The following is an 18,011-nucleotide window of genomic DNA, read 5'->3' as shown; positions in this document are numbered from 1 at the left end:
CTTTCCCAAGTTCTCTTGCCCGACTTGAATTTATTAGCGGATTGCAAACAAGAGAGTGGGATACAGGGTATCTATGGTCAGGTTTGGCTTTGATACCAAGTTGATGCAGATCAATTAGAGATGGATCTGCTGTTACAGAGAAAAGTTACAATAAAATAGCTCTATTTGGAACCTGTGGGCCACAAAGAAAGGTGAAAAATAGGCTATCGGTTGGAGGAGAAAGAGAGGATAATTGGGAGAAAGAAGTATGAAATAGATTGTCGGAGAGAGAAACAGAGAGAAGGAAAGCCCAAATTGTTGGGGGAGGGAGGAGAGAGAAGAGACTATAGTCTCTTCAATTCAAACAAAACTAATTCAAATCCATTACTGAAATTGTGGGGGCTGTTAAGCCTTTCATTAATAAGAATCAAACTAACTTTATCTAAAAAGAAATAAATAAAACAAGAAAAGACAAACACGGAATCAACTGTAGGGGATATTGGGAGAATCCTTGATTGATTCAAACTTCTTAAAACCAAGATCTATTAAGGAAAGAAATAATAATAAAATAAACTGACTTAAAATAACTAGCATTCGACTTTTGGTAGAAAGAAATCCTGAAATTGAGGACCTCTATTACTGCAAGCTATAAAAACTACAAAAAAATGGGTCCCACAAGACACTAACTAATAAAATATCTTCCCACTTCTTGCCTCTTCTTCTCAGTTTGTTCACCTGAAAATTTCTTACCCCCATGGAAACAATCCTTTCCTCTTCACAACTATATATGACTCCAATTCCTCTCAAGAAAGAACCTCCCTCTGGACTGATCTCCGTCGTATTGCCTCTGATGTGGGATCCCTTCCCTGGGCCTTAAGAAGGGACTTCAATGTTATCTGTTATGGTCACGATAAAATGGGGGGTGACCATACTTTGGATTCCTCAATTGATGCCTTCAACAATTGCCTTGAAGATATTGGGGTAGACGACCTAAGATGGTCTGGTTTGAATCACTTGGCATAACAGGAGATCTGGTCTCGCCAGGATCGCCTGCAAACTTGACCGAGTCCTGGTGAATGAAGCCTGGCTTAGTGCCTTCCTCTCATCTCCTGCATCCTTTAACTCCCAAGGTATATCTGACCACAACCCTATTACTGTTTTCATTCAGCCTTGTATTTCTTTTGGTCCTAAAGCCTTTAAATTCTTTGACATGTGGTCCTCTCACCCCTTTCCACAACCTTGTCACTGAAGCTTGGGCTAAACCTGTGCCTGACCACCTCTCTTGTAACATCCCGAACCCAGACATGGTTCTAGGCACTGCTCTTGCAAGCGCCAACCCAGAAGGTCACAAATAAACATGTAAAAGTAGTAGCAAAAGTCCCAGTATCACATATAACACAGTAGAAGCATAAAGGTTAAGTTACATTTCAAGAGTTAATTTATGCAATGGTGGCAAATAGGGACATTTATGCATATACAAAATTCTGAATCAAACATTCCAAATTTTTATTTACAATTCCAAAAGTCAACTGTTCTTAACATCACAAAATATCTATTGGGCCCTAACCTTGGGTTCTCAACTCACATACACTAGAGTTGTACAAGCCTCCTCATCTGAAAAATATCTAAATATATGGGGTGAGCTTACGCCCATTGAGGTACACATGTTTATATACACACAAGCATTCAAAGATACAATAATGGATACAAAGACAAATGATACACAATAGTAATTCATTCCTTTATTAGTTAGGCCAGGACTTGGCCATTTAGTGAACTACCGTTGTGCACAATCTGTTGAGGGTAGTAGTTGACCTTGTATCATTATTCTACTTGTATTCCCAGGCACTGTAGCCCTGGGGTGGATGATACGGTGAGCATTACAGATGAGCTCTACTCCCATTTATCCAGGCACCGGAGTCCTAGGGGAGGTACCCTCATCTAATGGTGATCTTCAAGAGGAGGTTTATATGGAGCAACTTCAGGGAGAAGGGTATAATCTCGATTAGAATATTCCATTATTCTGATCGAGATTCCCCCCTTATGTGTCTCTTCTATTTTGGTTTTAGTTAGAAGTCGTTAGTCCTGGTTCTAATTTCTATTTTGTTTCTATTTTCCTATTGTAACTAGGATTCCTAACATGATTAGGAATCCCACTTTTTAGCTGTAATCTATTCATATAAATACAAGCAGTTTTATAGTGGTGCTTTCTGTTACATGGTATCAGAGCACAACCATTAGTTGGTCACTTGGTTGCATAGTTGTCACGGTGTCACGGCGATCCAAGTCGGTGGAGGGGTGTCACGTCGATATATCGACATGTCGCTCGCCATGGCGAGCATGTCGACCATGTTTTATTTTTTATTTTTCTCTATTTTTAATGTTTTAATAGATGTATACTCAAGCCATGTTTTATTTTTTCTCTATTGTTTCTCAAGTTTTAAGGATGGCAATCTTGTAATTAAGCAGAATCTAAGAAAGGGCATAAAAGGGTTTTGATTTAATGACTAAGGGTAAACTTGGAGGGATGTGTAAAGTATGGACAAAGGGGAATAAAAGAAGAGAAGGGTACTTTAGGAAAAAGGCAAAAATAAGGGTTTGTAATAACCCACGATCGGATTATGGATTTATGGTTGTCTTCAACCTTGCGACTTCAACCTGGGACGGAAAACAGCGCAGTACGAAGGAGATAACTCCTTCAACTCTTCTCGGTCCAGTCTAAACCTTTAGGCGAAGCATCGCCACATCATGTTCTATCAATTCCAGCAAGAACTCATCACAGAAATCAACTAAACAAGGAGTATTTAATTCCTGGAATCAGATCTGGCAACTTCTTAGTTGCAAAACAGAGACAGAGAGACAGGAAGAAGAAATCGAAGAGGGAAAGAAGAAATAAAGAAGAAATCGAAGAGGGAAAGAAGAAATCGAAGAGGGAAAGAGAGACAGGAAGAAGAAATCGAAGAGGGACGCCATGGCGTAGGTCGCCATGCATGCTTCTCCAGTGCCAGGACTGCCATGGCACTGCCATGGCAACGCCATGACAACTATGCTTGGTTGTTACTCTGCGATTGTGGTTTGAAAGTCTTTTCAAGTTCTTCTTAAAGGGGTGCAACACCCTATGATGCATATATATATTTTTTTTGGGGTGAATACCTATGATGCATTTTACTACAAGTTAAACCCTAGATGAAGTTTTCAATTGAAAACTAGGGTTCTACTACTTACCTGAGATGCAAGATCGATTGGAGATCATTCCTTCAAGCTGCAATTTCTTCTTGAAGACTATTTGATATACCTATTTTTGATCCAGTCAGTGGATCATTGTTGAGGACTGAAGGCCTGTTTGCAAGGTATTTCTGTTCTTATTCCTACAGAACCTTCGTCAGGGTTTTATTTCTTGAATTGATCCAATTTTCTGGTGAGAAATTTTGGGTTCTGTTTTCCCTCTCCCAGAACAACACTCGGCCATCTATCTTTGCTGATTTTTGGTTGGTAAACCCTTGGAATTGATATTCCCCACTGCCGATTGTGTTATTACTACTAATTTAGGGTTCTTAAACCCTAGTACTGCTACTGCTGTTCTTGTCATTACTGCTGCTATTTTAGGGTTCTTAAACCCTAACATTGCCACTGCCAAATAGTGCTACTGCTGGATTTAGGTTATTAAAACCTAATATTGGTGCTGCCGAGTATACTGCTGCTGTTTTTGGGTTATTTCAAACCCTAATCTGGTTCTGTCTAAGAGCCGATTGACATATTACTGTTTCTACTAGCTATGGCTGATCCTAAACCACCAACAGACAATGTCCAAGTTTAGATTACTACTATTAAACTCTCCGGAGTTTCAAACTATCTATTATGGGCTCAGGCAGTGCAAGCTTACATTCATGCCAAGGGAAAACTAAAATACATTACCGATGATCGTCTAGATCGTGATCCTAAGGATCCTGCCTTAGTCACAGGTCATGATGAGTGGATGCGTGAAAATTCAATTATCAAGATATGGTTAGGGAACAATGTGGAACCTGCTATTACATCTAATGTGATGTTTCACTCACTTGCTAAGGATGTCTGGAATGATTTGCGTGAAAGTTTCTCTCAAAAAAGGAATATCTCCCGCATGTATGATCTTTATTAGGAACTTTTTACTTTTCAACAGGGAGATAAATCCTTGAGTGAATGTTTTGCTAGTTATAAGGGCATAGTTGAAGAACTACAGATACATCAACCTCTAACTACCAATCTGGATCAGTTGAAACAACAAAGAGCTGAGTTCCATGTTGTAATTTCTAGTTGGACTGCATCCTGACTATCAGTCTGTAAAAAATTAGTTACTCACAGGGTAGAAGGTTCCTTCTCTCAATGAAGTTTTTTCTCGTATTAATCATCTGGCTGCTTCATCCAAACCTGATAAGTGATAATACACTTAAGGACAGCACAACCTTTGGTGCCAATCGTGGGTGAGGATGTGGTTGTGGCCAATCTTAAGGCCGTGGCCGTGGCAGTAGTGGACGAGGTATAGCTTCTCAAACCGTTGACAAATCTTCCCTCCAATGTTCTTATTGTGGCAAACCGAATCATACCGTGGATACCTGTTGGGCTAAGCATGGTAAACCTGAGTGGGTGAATGAACTAGCCAATACAACCATGACTGACACTACTACTGAGAAATCTACTGGTGATATTAATCAGAGTTCTAGTACTTCATTATCTGTATCTTGGGATGATTACAACCAGCTAGTCAAACGCCTTCAACACCTTGAAGCTGCATCTGCCTCCACCTCTACAACAACCTTAGCCTATACCATGGCTTATTGATTTGAGTGCTTCGTGTCACATGACTGGTAAGTCAAGTTTGTTTTCTTCAATAAATCACGTTCAAACCTCTTCCAATGTTATTCTTGCTGATGGGTCCTCTACTCAGGTAGCTATTCATGGAACTGTTTCTCCAACATCCTCCATGACATTCTCTCTAGTTCTTCATAATCCCATATTACCTTTAAGTCTTTTATCTGTTAGTCAACTTACTAAGTCTCTTAACTGTTTGGTAACTTTCAGGACCTTCAAGACAAGGATGATGATTGGTGGAGTGCTTGAGCGCGATGGGCTATATTACCTGGATGGATCAAGACCTTCTACTACTGCTACATCTACTACAATATCATGTACTATGCAATGACATCTACGTCTTGGTCACCCGTCTCTACCTAAATTTCAATTAATGGTTCCTAGTTGCAGGTCTAAATCTCGTCTTGAATGTGAAGCATGTGAACTGGGTAAACATCAGCATGCCTCCTTTCCTGCCCGTACTATACCTAGAAGTTCTTCATTGTTTTCTTTAGTACAGTTTGACATTTGGGGTCCGTGTCAAGTTCGTATTAGTTTAAGACTTTCTTATTTTGTTAGTTTCGTGGATGATTATTCTCGTTCCACTTGGGTTTATCTGTTGAAAGACCGGACTCAATTTCTTATTGTATTCAAAAATTTTATCAGGAAATAAAAACTCAGTTTGGCATATTTGAAAATTTTTTGTGTGCTGATAATGCTCTTGAGTACACTCAAAATGAGATTTCTGATTTTTCCCTCATTCATGGTTTTATTCACCAAACTAGTTGTTTGTACACTCCACAACAAAATGGAGTGGCCGAACACAAAAATAGGCACTTATTGGAAATGGCCCGGTCCATCATGCTCCACATGAATGTTCACAATTGTTTTTGGTGTGATGCCGTCCTTACAGCTTGTTACCTTATTAATCGTATGCCGTCCTCTGTTTTAAATAATAAAATTCCTTTTTCTATTCTTTATTCGGATAGTTCCTTATTTACCTCTCCATCACATGTTTTTGGTTGCGTGTATTTCGTTCACATTCTTCAACTTGCCATTAATAAACTATCTCCTCGTTCTATTAAATGTATTTTTCTTGGTTACTCTCGGACTCAGAAAGGGTAGAAATGTTTTGATCCGGTTTGTAATAAATAGTTTATTTAGTCTTGACGTCACGTTTTTTGAAAATACTCCTTTTTTTTTCTCGTTTTTCTATACCGTCCATAGTGAACAATGTAGATCTTCTAGGTCCTCCATTATCTATGACCATTCCCATCCCCTCAGCCGGTTCAAGTCTATCACCTCAACTGGTTCAGGCCTATCATCGTCGCTGACGTCGACCACCGACCTTACCATCCACCACTACTATTATACCAGCCCCTACTGTCCCAACCATTGTACCTGATCCATTACACTCTGCTCCCAGTGTTTCGGATCTGCCATCTACTACATCAGACGCTGTTCCTCTCGACACTCAATCTGATTCTGATGCTGAGGGCTCCATTGACTTACCAGTTGCTGTTCGTAAAGGTACTCGTTCTTGTACTCACAAGTCCCACAAATCCTTAATTATTTATCATATTGAGCAGTATGTTTCCATTTCTCATCTTCTGTCCCACTATTACCCACTTGCTTATGCTTTATCTACTAACTTTGTGCCCAAAACCCACCATGGTGCATTTTCTCACCCTGACTGGAAGGCTGCCATGGATACCGAGATGGATGCTTTATTATCTAGATATACTTGGACTCTGGTTTCATTACCTACTGGGAAGGATCTTGTCAAGTGTCAGTGAGTTTGTACGATCAAATACAATCCAGCTGGTTCTATTGAGCGTCTAAAGGCCCGCTTGGTTGCTAAAAGCTATACTCAAACTTATGTTGATTACTTTGAGACTTTCTCGCCTGTTGCCCGCCTGAATTCAGTTTGTATTCTTATTTATCTGGTTGTTGATTTCTACAAGCCCTTATGTCAGATGGATATAAAAAATGTTTTTCTCTATGGTGATCTTCAAGAGGAAGTTTATACGAAGCAACTTCAGGGTATGTTGCTCAGAGGGAGAATTCTACCAAGGTTTGTAAGCTTCGTAAGGCAATTTATGGGTTGAAACAATCTCCAAGAGCATGGTTTGATAAGTTCAGCTCCATTGTCACTCAGGTTGGGTTCTCACAGTGTTATTCTAATCATTTCCTTTTTGTTTGTCGTCAGAATTCAAAGGTGGTGTGATGGTAGTCTATGTGGATGATAGTGATGCTTCTGTTATTGCTCAAGTTAAATCATATCTTCATCAGCATTTTCGGAAAGACTTGGGTGTTCTCAAGTATTTTCTTAGTATTGAAGTTCTATGAATTAAGAAAGGTGTTAGTATTTTTCAAAGGAAATATGTCCTTTACCTTCTGACTGACACTGGAATGCTTGGTTCCAAACCAATAGATATTCCCATGGATCCCCATCAAAAGCTTGGGTCTATTGACAGTGAGGATTTTCAGATGTTCATCGGTATAGAAGATTGGTTGGGAAACTCATTTATCTTACTGTCGCTTGCACTGATATATCCTTTGCCGTTGATTTTATGCAACATCTAAAGAAAATTCACTGGGATGCTGCTTGCTTTGTGTTGTGATGTCTAAAAGGTGCTCCTTGTAAGGATCTTATTTATCGGCCTAATCGAATGTTAATCTGGCTGGGTTTTCTGATGTTGATTGGGTTGGTGCTGATGATGATATTCATTCTAGTACTGGTTATTGTACCTTTGTGGTGGTAATTTAGTCACTTGGAAAAGCAAGAAACAAACTACTATTGCTCGATCGAGTGTTGAGGCTGAATATCAGGCAATGGCACATACTACAGCTGAGTTGATGTGGGTAAAATCATTGCTCCAGGAGTTGGGATTTTCTATCACTAAACCTTTGAAGATGTTTTGATAACCAAGCTGCTATTTATATTGCAAGTGGTCCAGTGTTTCATGAGAGGAATAAGCACATTGAGGTTGATTGTCACTTTGTTCGGGATGCTGTTATGAAGAAGTTGATTTCTACTCCATTTGTTTCAACTACCAATCAGCTTGGTGATATGTTTACTAAGCCGCTGTTTTTACTTGCTTTTCGTAGGAGTTGTTCCAAGCTGGGTCTAGGTGATTTGTACGCTCCAGCTTGAGGGGGAGTGTTAAAGTGTATCGAGCTCATAGGGAGAAGAGTAATCTCGACTAGAATATTCAATTATTCTGATCGAGATTCCCCCTTATGTGTCTCTTTTATTTTGGTTGTAGTTAGAAGTTCTTAGTCCTAGTTCGCGTTGGTCACCTAGTCTTAGCTCTAATTTCTGTTTTGTTTCTATTTTCCTATTGTAACCAGGATTCCTACCATGATTAGGAATCCCCCCCTTTTTGGCTGTAATTTATTCATATAAATACAAACAGTTTGAGGGAGGCTGTCAAGTTTGGTCCTCGTTGACAACTCTCCTCTCTTCTCCTACTTCTTCTCTTGGTTCTGGTTTTCTAGTGGCGCTTTCTGTTACACAACCAAAACAATTTCAATTTCTTGATCAAAAATCTATTTGTTGACTATTTCATGAAATCAATCCGACATTGAAATCGAAATCATACAAAATCTGTCCTAAGTTTCATCTCAAGCTTGTACAATCTGGTGGCCAAGTTGATAGCTTGTTTACTGATTACTGTTTCAAGGGTTCTTTCAGCTCTGGTGCTTTGGTTTTGCCTTCCATGTGATTTGCATTAATGTACATGAAATGCATTTTGGTGCATTATACCCATTAGACCCTTATCTCTGAAATATATTTTATTACAATGTTATCTGTACTTCCAAGTTCAGATCCTTCATTTAGGATTTGGATGCTTGTAATTGCACCTCTGCATATTATCTTTTGTGCACCTTCGAGTTCTTCATGGCATGGATTCTTTTGTGGCTTTTGGAAACATGGATTGCATTAGGGTGCCATCCCTCACTCCTATTTCTTGTAACTTGGTCCCAAGTGAGGTTGTTATAAGTTTCTGTTGCTAACTACTTTGTGGGTATTCCATATGAATATGAAATTAGGAATTATTTTGATTTGTCCCGATCTTATTTCCTTTATTTGTCACTTTTTTTGCTCCTTTTAACCGTATAATTTCTCTTTTCCTCATGTCCTCTCGTTTTAAGTTGAACCATGTACTTCTCTTTTTTTTTTCAGATGCTGGGATATTTCCAACACTGCAAACTTGCACTTCACTTCCAATCATTGCTTTTTTGGCTGGTATGTGTAAACATCCCACTTGCATTTACTGATGAGGTGGCAAATTATAAAAAAGCTGCAGGATACCTCAGATCTTCCACTAACAGTCTATCGTTCTCTCTCTTTCTCTGTCTCTAATTTTTTGTTTCTTTGGCAGGCACTAATGAGGGACTTGTTAACCAAGCCAAAGTTTGCTGTGCAATCAACTGGGGAAATTTCTGCTGCTAATAATCCAGGCCCAGGCTCTCTACATGTTGATAAAGAAAAGAAAGGGATTTTGGTTTTCACCAATGATGATATTTGTGGCGTGATTCTGGATGTATCTTTCCAGCGTATGCTCAAGAAAGAAAAAGTTTCATCTGGAACAACTCTTTCTCTAGGAGCATTGGAGCTGTGGAATGATGAATTTGATAGCAAGGGGGACTTCAGCCAGTATCGTTCTAAACTGGTAATTTTGAAATGCTTAGTTGCTCTTTCAAATCTTTAATTTGTAGTTGTCCTAAGTCCTAACTAAATGTTGACCTGTGTTTAGGAACTTCTGTTTAGATGCACTAGGTTGTGCTAGTTCGTCAATTTGCAAAATGAGCTACTTCAGACTATGCTGCAAGTATCCTCAAGCTTTATGTGGCATTATGCGAACTTCGCATTGTTAGCGATTTTCTGATTAAAATCTAGAGATACTCTATCTAGGCCTTCTTTTTCCCTTCTTCCTTCGTAATAGACTAGTTGTTTTGCAAGTTGGTGGGAATAGATTTTTTTTCACCCTTATTAAGGCCAAGTTTGTGTGAATATAGAACTGTTCAGAGGATAATAATATTTGAATCGCTCTTACTTTACGTGCTTAAATCTATTAATGTGCTCTTTCCATCATCACTGGATGCTGACTGATACTGGTGCTCTTAATGCAGTTGGAGCTGATCCGATTTGTTGCTTCTTACAAACCCTTAATTGCTGCAGCTAGGGTTTCTGAAAGAATTGATACCATCATTAAGGGGCTATTGCATGCTTCAACACCTGCCAAGGTTTGATTATAGATACTTGATGATAGATTTGGCCATGGTGGCATCAGCTGTTAAGTTTTTGATAATTTCCTGCAAAATCCTGCCTCATGGTCGTGTTAATGTTAAAATCTTTTCTTGTCCATGTATTCATATATTATTATTGAATATTCTTTAGGACTTAGCTGTTATGGAGAGCATGCAACTGGCACTCGAGGCTAGTGCGAGTGCGATTTTTGATGGATCAACTGAATTTGGTAGTGGTAGTTCTGAAATTCAACTATCACTGTGCAGAATATTTGAAGGTTGTCCAGTGAGTTTTCCATACATTTTCTGATATTCTAGATGCTTGTATCTGAGGAATTACTGAGAAACTGTGGTTTCTTTTACTGAAGGTTTACTTCAACAACTTCTTTCATTGAAATGGACTGAACCGGCGCATGTGGTAGTACTGGGGCACTATTTACATTCATTGGGTCCCTTTCTTAAATACTTTCCGGATGCAGTTGGTGGCGTCATCAATAAACTTTTTGAACTTCTGACATCACTTCCTTCTGCTCTTAAGGTTTTTTTTTTGACTCATTTTTCTTCACTAAGATTTCCATTACATGTAAATAACTAAATATAATCTAGCTGGTATGCTTATGATCACTTAAACCACCTAATTACTTGACAGGATCCTTCAACAAATGGTGCTCGTCATGCGAGGTTGCAGATTTGCTCATCATTTATTCGGATAGCTAAAGCTGCTGACAAAGCCCTCTTGCCTCATATGAAGGTTTTGTGTTGTTCTCTGCCAATTAGATAGCAAATAGTCATGTGAAGCAATTATTCCAGATCCAAGCCAATCAGTGAACCAAAAACAAGAGCATTGTACATACTTGGATTAATGCTTCAACTATCTGGATTGAGTTGTCAACCCATGATGTCGTTATCCTTTTTTTTTTTTTTTTGTTCTGGGGTGTTGGGGAGGGGGAGTGGAAGGGAAGAGAGAAACAAGTTAAATTGCCAAGCACAAATAGATGGATTCTTTGTATGGTTTTTCTGAAAACATTGCATTTCACCACCCATCAAGGCTTCCAAAAAATAACAAACTAATGCGTTATTATGTTGGCATTTTCGATTTAGTATCATCGACATTGGATATCTTAATGCACATTTTGTGTCAGAACGAGGGTACATGAGATGGAAAAGTGGATTGCTAAGATATGTCTAGAAGTTCATGACATTTTTGGCTGTCTTTGGTTGCCAAGATGACATTTTGTGAGAGGGAAAAAATTCAGATAAGGTAAAGAAGCAAGAAAGAAATCTCATTTAATTGCAATTGTTTGATTGATTCCACTAAGCCGAGTGTTGGGGGAGGGAGGGAGAGGGAGGGATGTGCCTTGTTTATTTTTATTTTTTAATTTCTCTGCCTCTCTCGTGTATTTTTCCTCATGTTTCATTTGTTGTTCATATATCCATTGTTTTTGCTTTTGGGGCATTTAAAGCAGCTTGGGCGCAGGACTGAACGTCTGAACCATTTAATGTTATAATGAACATTCTAATGATGATGAAGAGTATCTGTTCATGTTAGATTTTTATTTATTTATTTGAGTATATTTATTCTTTTGGGTGTGGGTGTGATTCTTTGATCGTCTTTTTTTCTGGTTTTCAAAGGACATCCTATCTGAAATTTCTGCACACTGCTATTGGTAATGTAGATAATCATCATTGTTGCATCCCAAAATAAGGGAGTGCAGTTTGTTGGTGATTCACTTTTGTATCAATGTGTGGCTAAAATGTTGGAGTGGTACTTGGTTGTAACATGTGGTTACCAAGGATTGGACAGAAATTGGGGAAAAGGAGGGTGGAGTTGGTGGGGGAGGAAACTTGGAAACCTACAACTATTAATGGGACACTACTGCAATGGAAGGGGCAGTGTGAGAAAAGAGTAGCATTTTCCAGGAAAAAGTCTTCTTTTGGGTTAATTAAAGATTCATTACCAAAGAGAGAAATACCGGGACTCCCAAGAAAAAGGGAGAGAAAGAAAACAACAATACAAAGCTAAATCCAGCCCTCGGCTAGAGGAGGCATGGGGAGGGAGCAATGAAATGGGGAGAAGACCCCAGAATCCACAATGAGCCTATTCCGAGGGGAGTCGATGCACTGCAAGGAGGCCAAAGATAACTTGCTTCTAATGTGTCAAAAGTGATGATGGCCAAAATCTGATGGAAGGATCTTGATTTGGAGGTCCATCATCTGGGATTACGCATCAACCAAATATCGTTGATAATGGCATCAAAGGCAAGCTTACTCACTATGTCACAACTGGAGCCATCGGCAAAGGTCATGTGCACCCAATTCCATTCTCTATCAAAGGGCAAGATCCTTCTCCTCCGAGGCCAGCATTTGGCGAGAAGCCAATTCCGAATCAAAAAGGAAAAGTGACAAGCAAAGAAGAGATGGTGACATCTTCCGGGGTGCTCCAGCAAAAGCAGCAATTGGGGGCCGCTGGAATTTGCCTCTGAATAAGGAAGGACTGCATTGGGAGGCAGTGGGAAGGGCCCCGCTAGACAGTGAAACTGTGATGAGGAATGTGTCCTGCTAAACAAACACTTGGAAAATTGAAAAAACAAGCCGGACCTTCATTTTTTTATCTGAAGTTTTCTCTTGGCAACCAAACCTATTCTCAGGAGAAATGTTCAGAGTGTGTGACCTCTGGAGATACAAATACCCATTTGATTAGTATGAACTTTTAGATTTAGTGCATACAATGATAGAATTCAAATAAAAAATTTTGATGGTGCATGCACATGCTACATGTCTTCCTGTTGAACTATGCATGATAGATAAAGGGGACAGTGTTTGGCTCATTTACTCCCTGTTATATATATTTTATAGGGGATTGCTGACACCATGGCTTATCTGCAAAGAGATGGGCGTCTTCTTCGTGGGGAGCATAATCTTTTGGGTGAAGCATTTCTTGTCATGGCTTCTGCTGCTGGGTAATTCTTTGTTTACGTAGAACTGGTCCTGTATTTTAATGCCGGCATTCTATCTGCTCAATTATAGTCTCTATTCTATGTGTCTTTCAATGTTTTAGTTGAAGGAAAACTTTCTCAACTTTCTAGTCTCTGATGCAGGATTCAACAGCAGCAAGACGTTTTAGCCTGGTTACTTGAACCTTTAAGCAAACAATGGACTCCGATAGAATGGCAAAATACTTATTTGTCTGAACCTATGGGTCTGGTCCGTTTGTGCTCTGAGACTTCAGTTATGTGGTCAATTTTCCACACTGTAACGTTCTTTGAGAAGGCCCTTAAAAGGAGTGGCGCTAGAAAAAGCATTTTGAATTCACAAGGTGGCTCAGTAGTTAGCTCTGCTTCTCAACATCCAATAGCGTCTCATTTGTCATGGATGCTGCCTCCTCTCTTAAGGGTTGGTAAAATACTTGTTAGATGAGAAATTATGTATGCCATCATTTTAAAAGCAGTAAATGAGGGTACAAGTTTATTATTTCATCTAATGAAAATTTACATATATTCTTTTTGACAACCACAACATAGTAATGGCTTGCAGATATTCTTTTTAATCTGCAGCTGCTTCGTGTAATACATTCACTTTGGTCTCCACCAGTAAGTCAAGCATTGCCGGGAGAGTTAAAGGCTGCTATGAGTATGAGTGATGTTGAGCGAGCTAGTTTTGTTGGGGAAGGGAACCTAAAATCATCAAAAAGTGCTTCGATTTTCAAAGATGGATCCCAGGTTGATGTGAATAAGGATGGATATGCAGAGACAAATGAAAACGATATACGGAATTGGTTAAAGGGTATCAGAGACAGTGGGTATGTATGGATGGTTTTGAGATCAATTTGTCCAATGCTATTCCAACTGTTTTTGTTAATGTTTCTCTGTTCAACTTGCTATAGTTTAGTAATTTTTTTCCTAATGTTGCTACTTCAGGCCATAATCCATGTTAAAGCATCTTGGCAACGCCCATAAGTTTTTCTTTAATTCCAAAAAAAAAAAAAAAAAAACCATTAGTTTTTGTACAAATCATGTTGGAGATCTGGAGTAAGATGTATGAAAATATTGAAAGCAAAAGGAAGAAACCTTGGTGGGCAGTTTTCCCAGAATCTCTCTCCCCTTACTTTCTCCGTCTGTTTGTCAGTTGCATTATGAATTAAGATCTTTTAATGTAATAATCCATGTGGGTATCCTTTCATGTGGATATTTGGCCTCTTCTTTCAGAATTGTATGGCATAGTAACTTAGTAAGGCTCTTTTGCCGTGTCTTCTCACCCATGCAGTGTAATTCCTTTATTCATCTATAGGAAACGAGACATGGATCCAATAACCTTTTCCTTAATCAATAATGCAAACACTTATTTTTTAATTCTAATGTACATGCCTTTCTCATTTGATAGCTCAACTTGCTGACATATCTTCCTTGGTTGTAGATATAATGTCTTGGGTCTATCAGCAACCATTGGGGATTCCTTTTTCAAATCCATGGAGAGTCATTCTGTTGCACTATCTCTTATGGAGAACATACAATCTATGGAATTCAGGCATATGAGGCAGCTTATTCATTCAGTTCTGATTCCTTTGGTCAAATTCTGCCCTTCGGATTTGTGGGAGGAGTGGCTAGAAAAGCTTCTGCATCCATTATTTCTTCACTGTCAACAGGCTCTGAGCTTTTCATGGTCTTGTCTTCTCCACGAAGGTAGCGCGAAGGTTCCAGATAACCATGGCATCCTTGCTGGATCGGACCTGAAAGTGGAAGTAATGGAGGAAAAGTTGCTTCGAGATTTAACCCGTGAGATATGTCATCTCCTCTCAGTTTTTGCTTTACCATCACTAAATATTGGACTCCCTTCCTTGGAACAAGTAGGACATATCAGCCGGGTGGAGGGGTCTTCCCTCAAAGATTTGGATGTCTTTGCCTCAAAATCACTGGTTGGGTAAGTCTAAAGCAAAAAGTTTTTCATTGTAAAGTCTAATTCTACATCCAGTTGATCTACGAAGCATGAAGAAACTGGACCTCCACAGCCAGGAAAAAAAAGAAGAAAGTTGAAGTATTGTTGTTAGGTTAATGCTTTCAAGTCGCTTCATTCTTGTGTTAAATAGTGGTCTCCTTGCAGTTTTATCTTGAAGCATAAGGGTCCATTCCTTCCGGCACTGCAAATATGCATAGAAGCATTTAGATGGACTGATGGTGAAGCTGTGACTAAAGTTTCTTCTTTCTGTGGAGCTGTGATACTTCTAGCAGTTTCAACAAATAATGTGGAACTCCAGGAATTTGTTGCCAAAGATTTGTTTTGTGCAATTATTCAAGGTTTGGCACTTGAGTCAAATGCTATTATCAGTGCAGACCTTGTAGGTCACTGTCGTGAAATCTTCGTTTATCTCTCTGATAGGGACCCCACTCCTAGACAGGTTTGTAAACTTACCTTTGTTTTTTTGTCTTACTTAGAGAATTTATAAGGGATATCAATTATCAGAACTTCCTCTTGCTGTGAATTTGTTTCAAGTGAAGCAGAAATACAATAAGAATCCCAAATAGGATCCTTTATAAAGTTTTCAATAGTGGTATGTGATTTCTATATGTGAATTGCAGGTTCTGCTTTCTCTTCCTTGTGCATCCCAGGATTTACTTGCTTTTGAGGAGGCTTTGACAAAGACTTCTAGTCCTAAGGAACAAAAGCTGCATATGAAGAGCTTGCTTTTGTTAGCTACAGGAAACAAGTTGAAAGCACTTGTTGCGGCTCAGAAAAGCACAAATGCAATTACAAATGTTTCAAGTAAGTATGACACTTTTTCTCCTGTTCATTTTTTTTCTCAATATTTTTGGCAGTTTCAGAAAATTCACATCCTCGCATTCGTCATACTTGTTATCCTCTTTGAGGCAAATTTGATTTCTGAATCTTTCTCAATCTGCATTAGTTTCCTGTACAATCTTTGCTTTTTATGGTTATTTTTAATTAGATGAAACTAAGAATTTAGGGTTGCAAGAGGAGAGGTAAGGGTTTGCTTTCCATCGTTGCAATTTGTTTCAAGGTTCACAATTAAATAGTCGTAGTTGCTTGCATAGTTGTCATGGCGTCTAGGCGACCCAATGTGTTTCACAAAACTGCGAAGTTATGGTTGAAACCTGAATGGTTTCAGTGGATGGTTTCGATGTTAATTTGGCCAAAGTAGGTCCCATAACTTTTAGGAAGCCCTATTTTAGACCCTCTAAACATAGTGGAACTCTTAGATTGTAAAAAAGCATACACAAAATGGTAGCTTGACTTCGGACCTAGGTTGGTAGTGTATGTTGTACACTCGTACGTTGTTGTATACATTCTCTAATACGACCTATTCCACACAAAATTTAGTACTGGAACACACATAAACCAATTAAAACAACTAAAATATGCATTAGAAATGAATAAATATAAAATTATAAACCATTCCATAATTATCAAATGTTATACGTGGTTCATTACAAAGAGTCAAAGATATGGGAGTAAAGAATACAAGCAAGTCACACTCATCCTAGATTCCTAGTACCACATCCTAGTTTTTGGAAAAAGTGAAATGCCCAAGGTTTAAAGTATTGTTATTGGGTATCACATCGGAAAGGTGATTTTAAGAGACATATCGTATCGGAGAGACACAAGATACACATGGAAATGTATAGGATACATGAGCAATACAATTATGAATCATAAAATACTATAAATTAGTAGTATATAAAATATATCATGTACCAAGAGAACAAAGTATGACGAGACAAGTGCATTCAATTGATTATGTATAAATGATGGAGTTTCTTACATGTACTAATCCCAAAAAAATGTTATTTTCAGTTCGCGGAAGATGCACACCATTAAAAAAAATAATTTGATGCAATCATTTAGATTGTTTTCCACTAACCAAGTGATCTATTGTAAAAATCACACTAAATTGACCAAAAAATTCAAAGTTTTTATAGAAAATTGTTCATGCATAAATCTGGTTTCAATCCTTGGTTGTAGGCTGTTTAATCCATAGTTTGAAAACTCGCTGAAATTTTGCCAATATTTTGGTTGTTTTGACGGTAAGGTTGCTCCATTGTTCAATCCTAGATTTTACGGTAGCTTATGATTTCCCTATTGTAAACTCCTTCTTTGAGAAAATAAAAGAACACTTAGTTACCTATAAAAGTGGGAACCATACCAGCCAAATAGACTTCTTTCTTACAAGAAAAGCAAACAGAACAGTGTGTAAGGACTGGAAGGTTATCCTTGGGGAGAGCTTAGCCACCCCAACATAGACTGGTGGTCCTGGATATGTACCTCAGTGCTCAGAAGCATAGGAGGAGGGAACCTATGTACCCTAAGATAAGGTGGTGGAGATTAAAAGGGGAGTCTCTAAGGACATTTACTGATATTGTGGTCAAACAAGGAAAGTGCAACTTTGAGAGAGACACCAATGCGATGTGGAATGAGATGATGACCTGTATTAAGAGGGCTGCCAAAGATGTACTAGGGGAAGCAAAGGGTAATCGTCAGGCCCCTAGGGAGACTTGGTGGTGGAACGATGAAACCCTAATAGCCATTAAGACCAAGAAAGATTGTTTTAAGATATGACAAAGGACTAAAGAAATAGAATATAAAAAGATATATATTGATGCCGGAAATGAAGCAAGGAAGATTGTGGGGTTGGCTAGGGCGAAGAAGTATGAGGATCTTTACACCAACCTAAACACTAAAGAAGGGAAAAAAGCTATATACAAGATAGCTAAGATGAGAGAAAGGAAGAGTAGAGATTTCGATAAGGTGAGGTGCATCATGAGTGTTGATGGAAGAGTGTTGGTGAGGGATGAGGATATTGTGAAGAGATGGGATGAGTATATTTGTGACCTAATAAATGGAGATAGGTCGAGTAGAAATGATCCGGACTATTGCATTCTCCAGCAAGACACCACACGTCATAGGTATATAAGAAAGGTGAGTGTGGCGAAAGTTAA

General features: G+C 38.7%; 1 protein-coding gene across 1 annotated transcript in view; it reads left to right on the top strand.

Annotated features, from left to right (window-relative positions):
- The window catches only part of LOC122669842 (protein HASTY 1), an 85,960-nt gene that overhangs the window by 48,285 nt on the left and 19,664 nt on the right, over window positions 1–18,011 (top strand). Inside the window, exons 10-21 of the mRNA XM_043866712.1 lie at window positions 8,996–9,058; window positions 9,195–9,485; window positions 9,946–10,059; window positions 10,214–10,340; window positions 10,431–10,600; window positions 10,712–10,813; window positions 12,919–13,022; window positions 13,161–13,455; window positions 13,617–13,861; window positions 14,476–14,979; window positions 15,160–15,454; window positions 15,636–15,819. Coding sequence (XP_043722647.1) covers window positions 8,996–9,058; window positions 9,195–9,485; window positions 9,946–10,059; window positions 10,214–10,340; window positions 10,431–10,600; window positions 10,712–10,813; window positions 12,919–13,022; window positions 13,161–13,455; window positions 13,617–13,861; window positions 14,476–14,979; window positions 15,160–15,454; window positions 15,636–15,819 — 2,494 coding nt within the window. The remainder of the gene's footprint in view (window positions 1–8,995; window positions 9,059–9,194; window positions 9,486–9,945; window positions 10,060–10,213; window positions 10,341–10,430; window positions 10,601–10,711; window positions 10,814–12,918; window positions 13,023–13,160; window positions 13,456–13,616; window positions 13,862–14,475; window positions 14,980–15,159; window positions 15,455–15,635; window positions 15,820–18,011) is intronic.

The sequence above is a fragment of the Telopea speciosissima genome, chromosome 7 (genome assembly GCF_018873765.1).
Source record: "Telopea speciosissima isolate NSW1024214 ecotype Mountain lineage chromosome 7, Tspe_v1, whole genome shotgun sequence".
In the NCBI taxonomy this organism is placed as follows: domain Eukaryota; kingdom Viridiplantae; phylum Streptophyta; class Magnoliopsida; order Proteales; family Proteaceae; genus Telopea; species Telopea speciosissima.
This window is presented reverse-complemented; position numbering and strand designations above follow the sequence as displayed.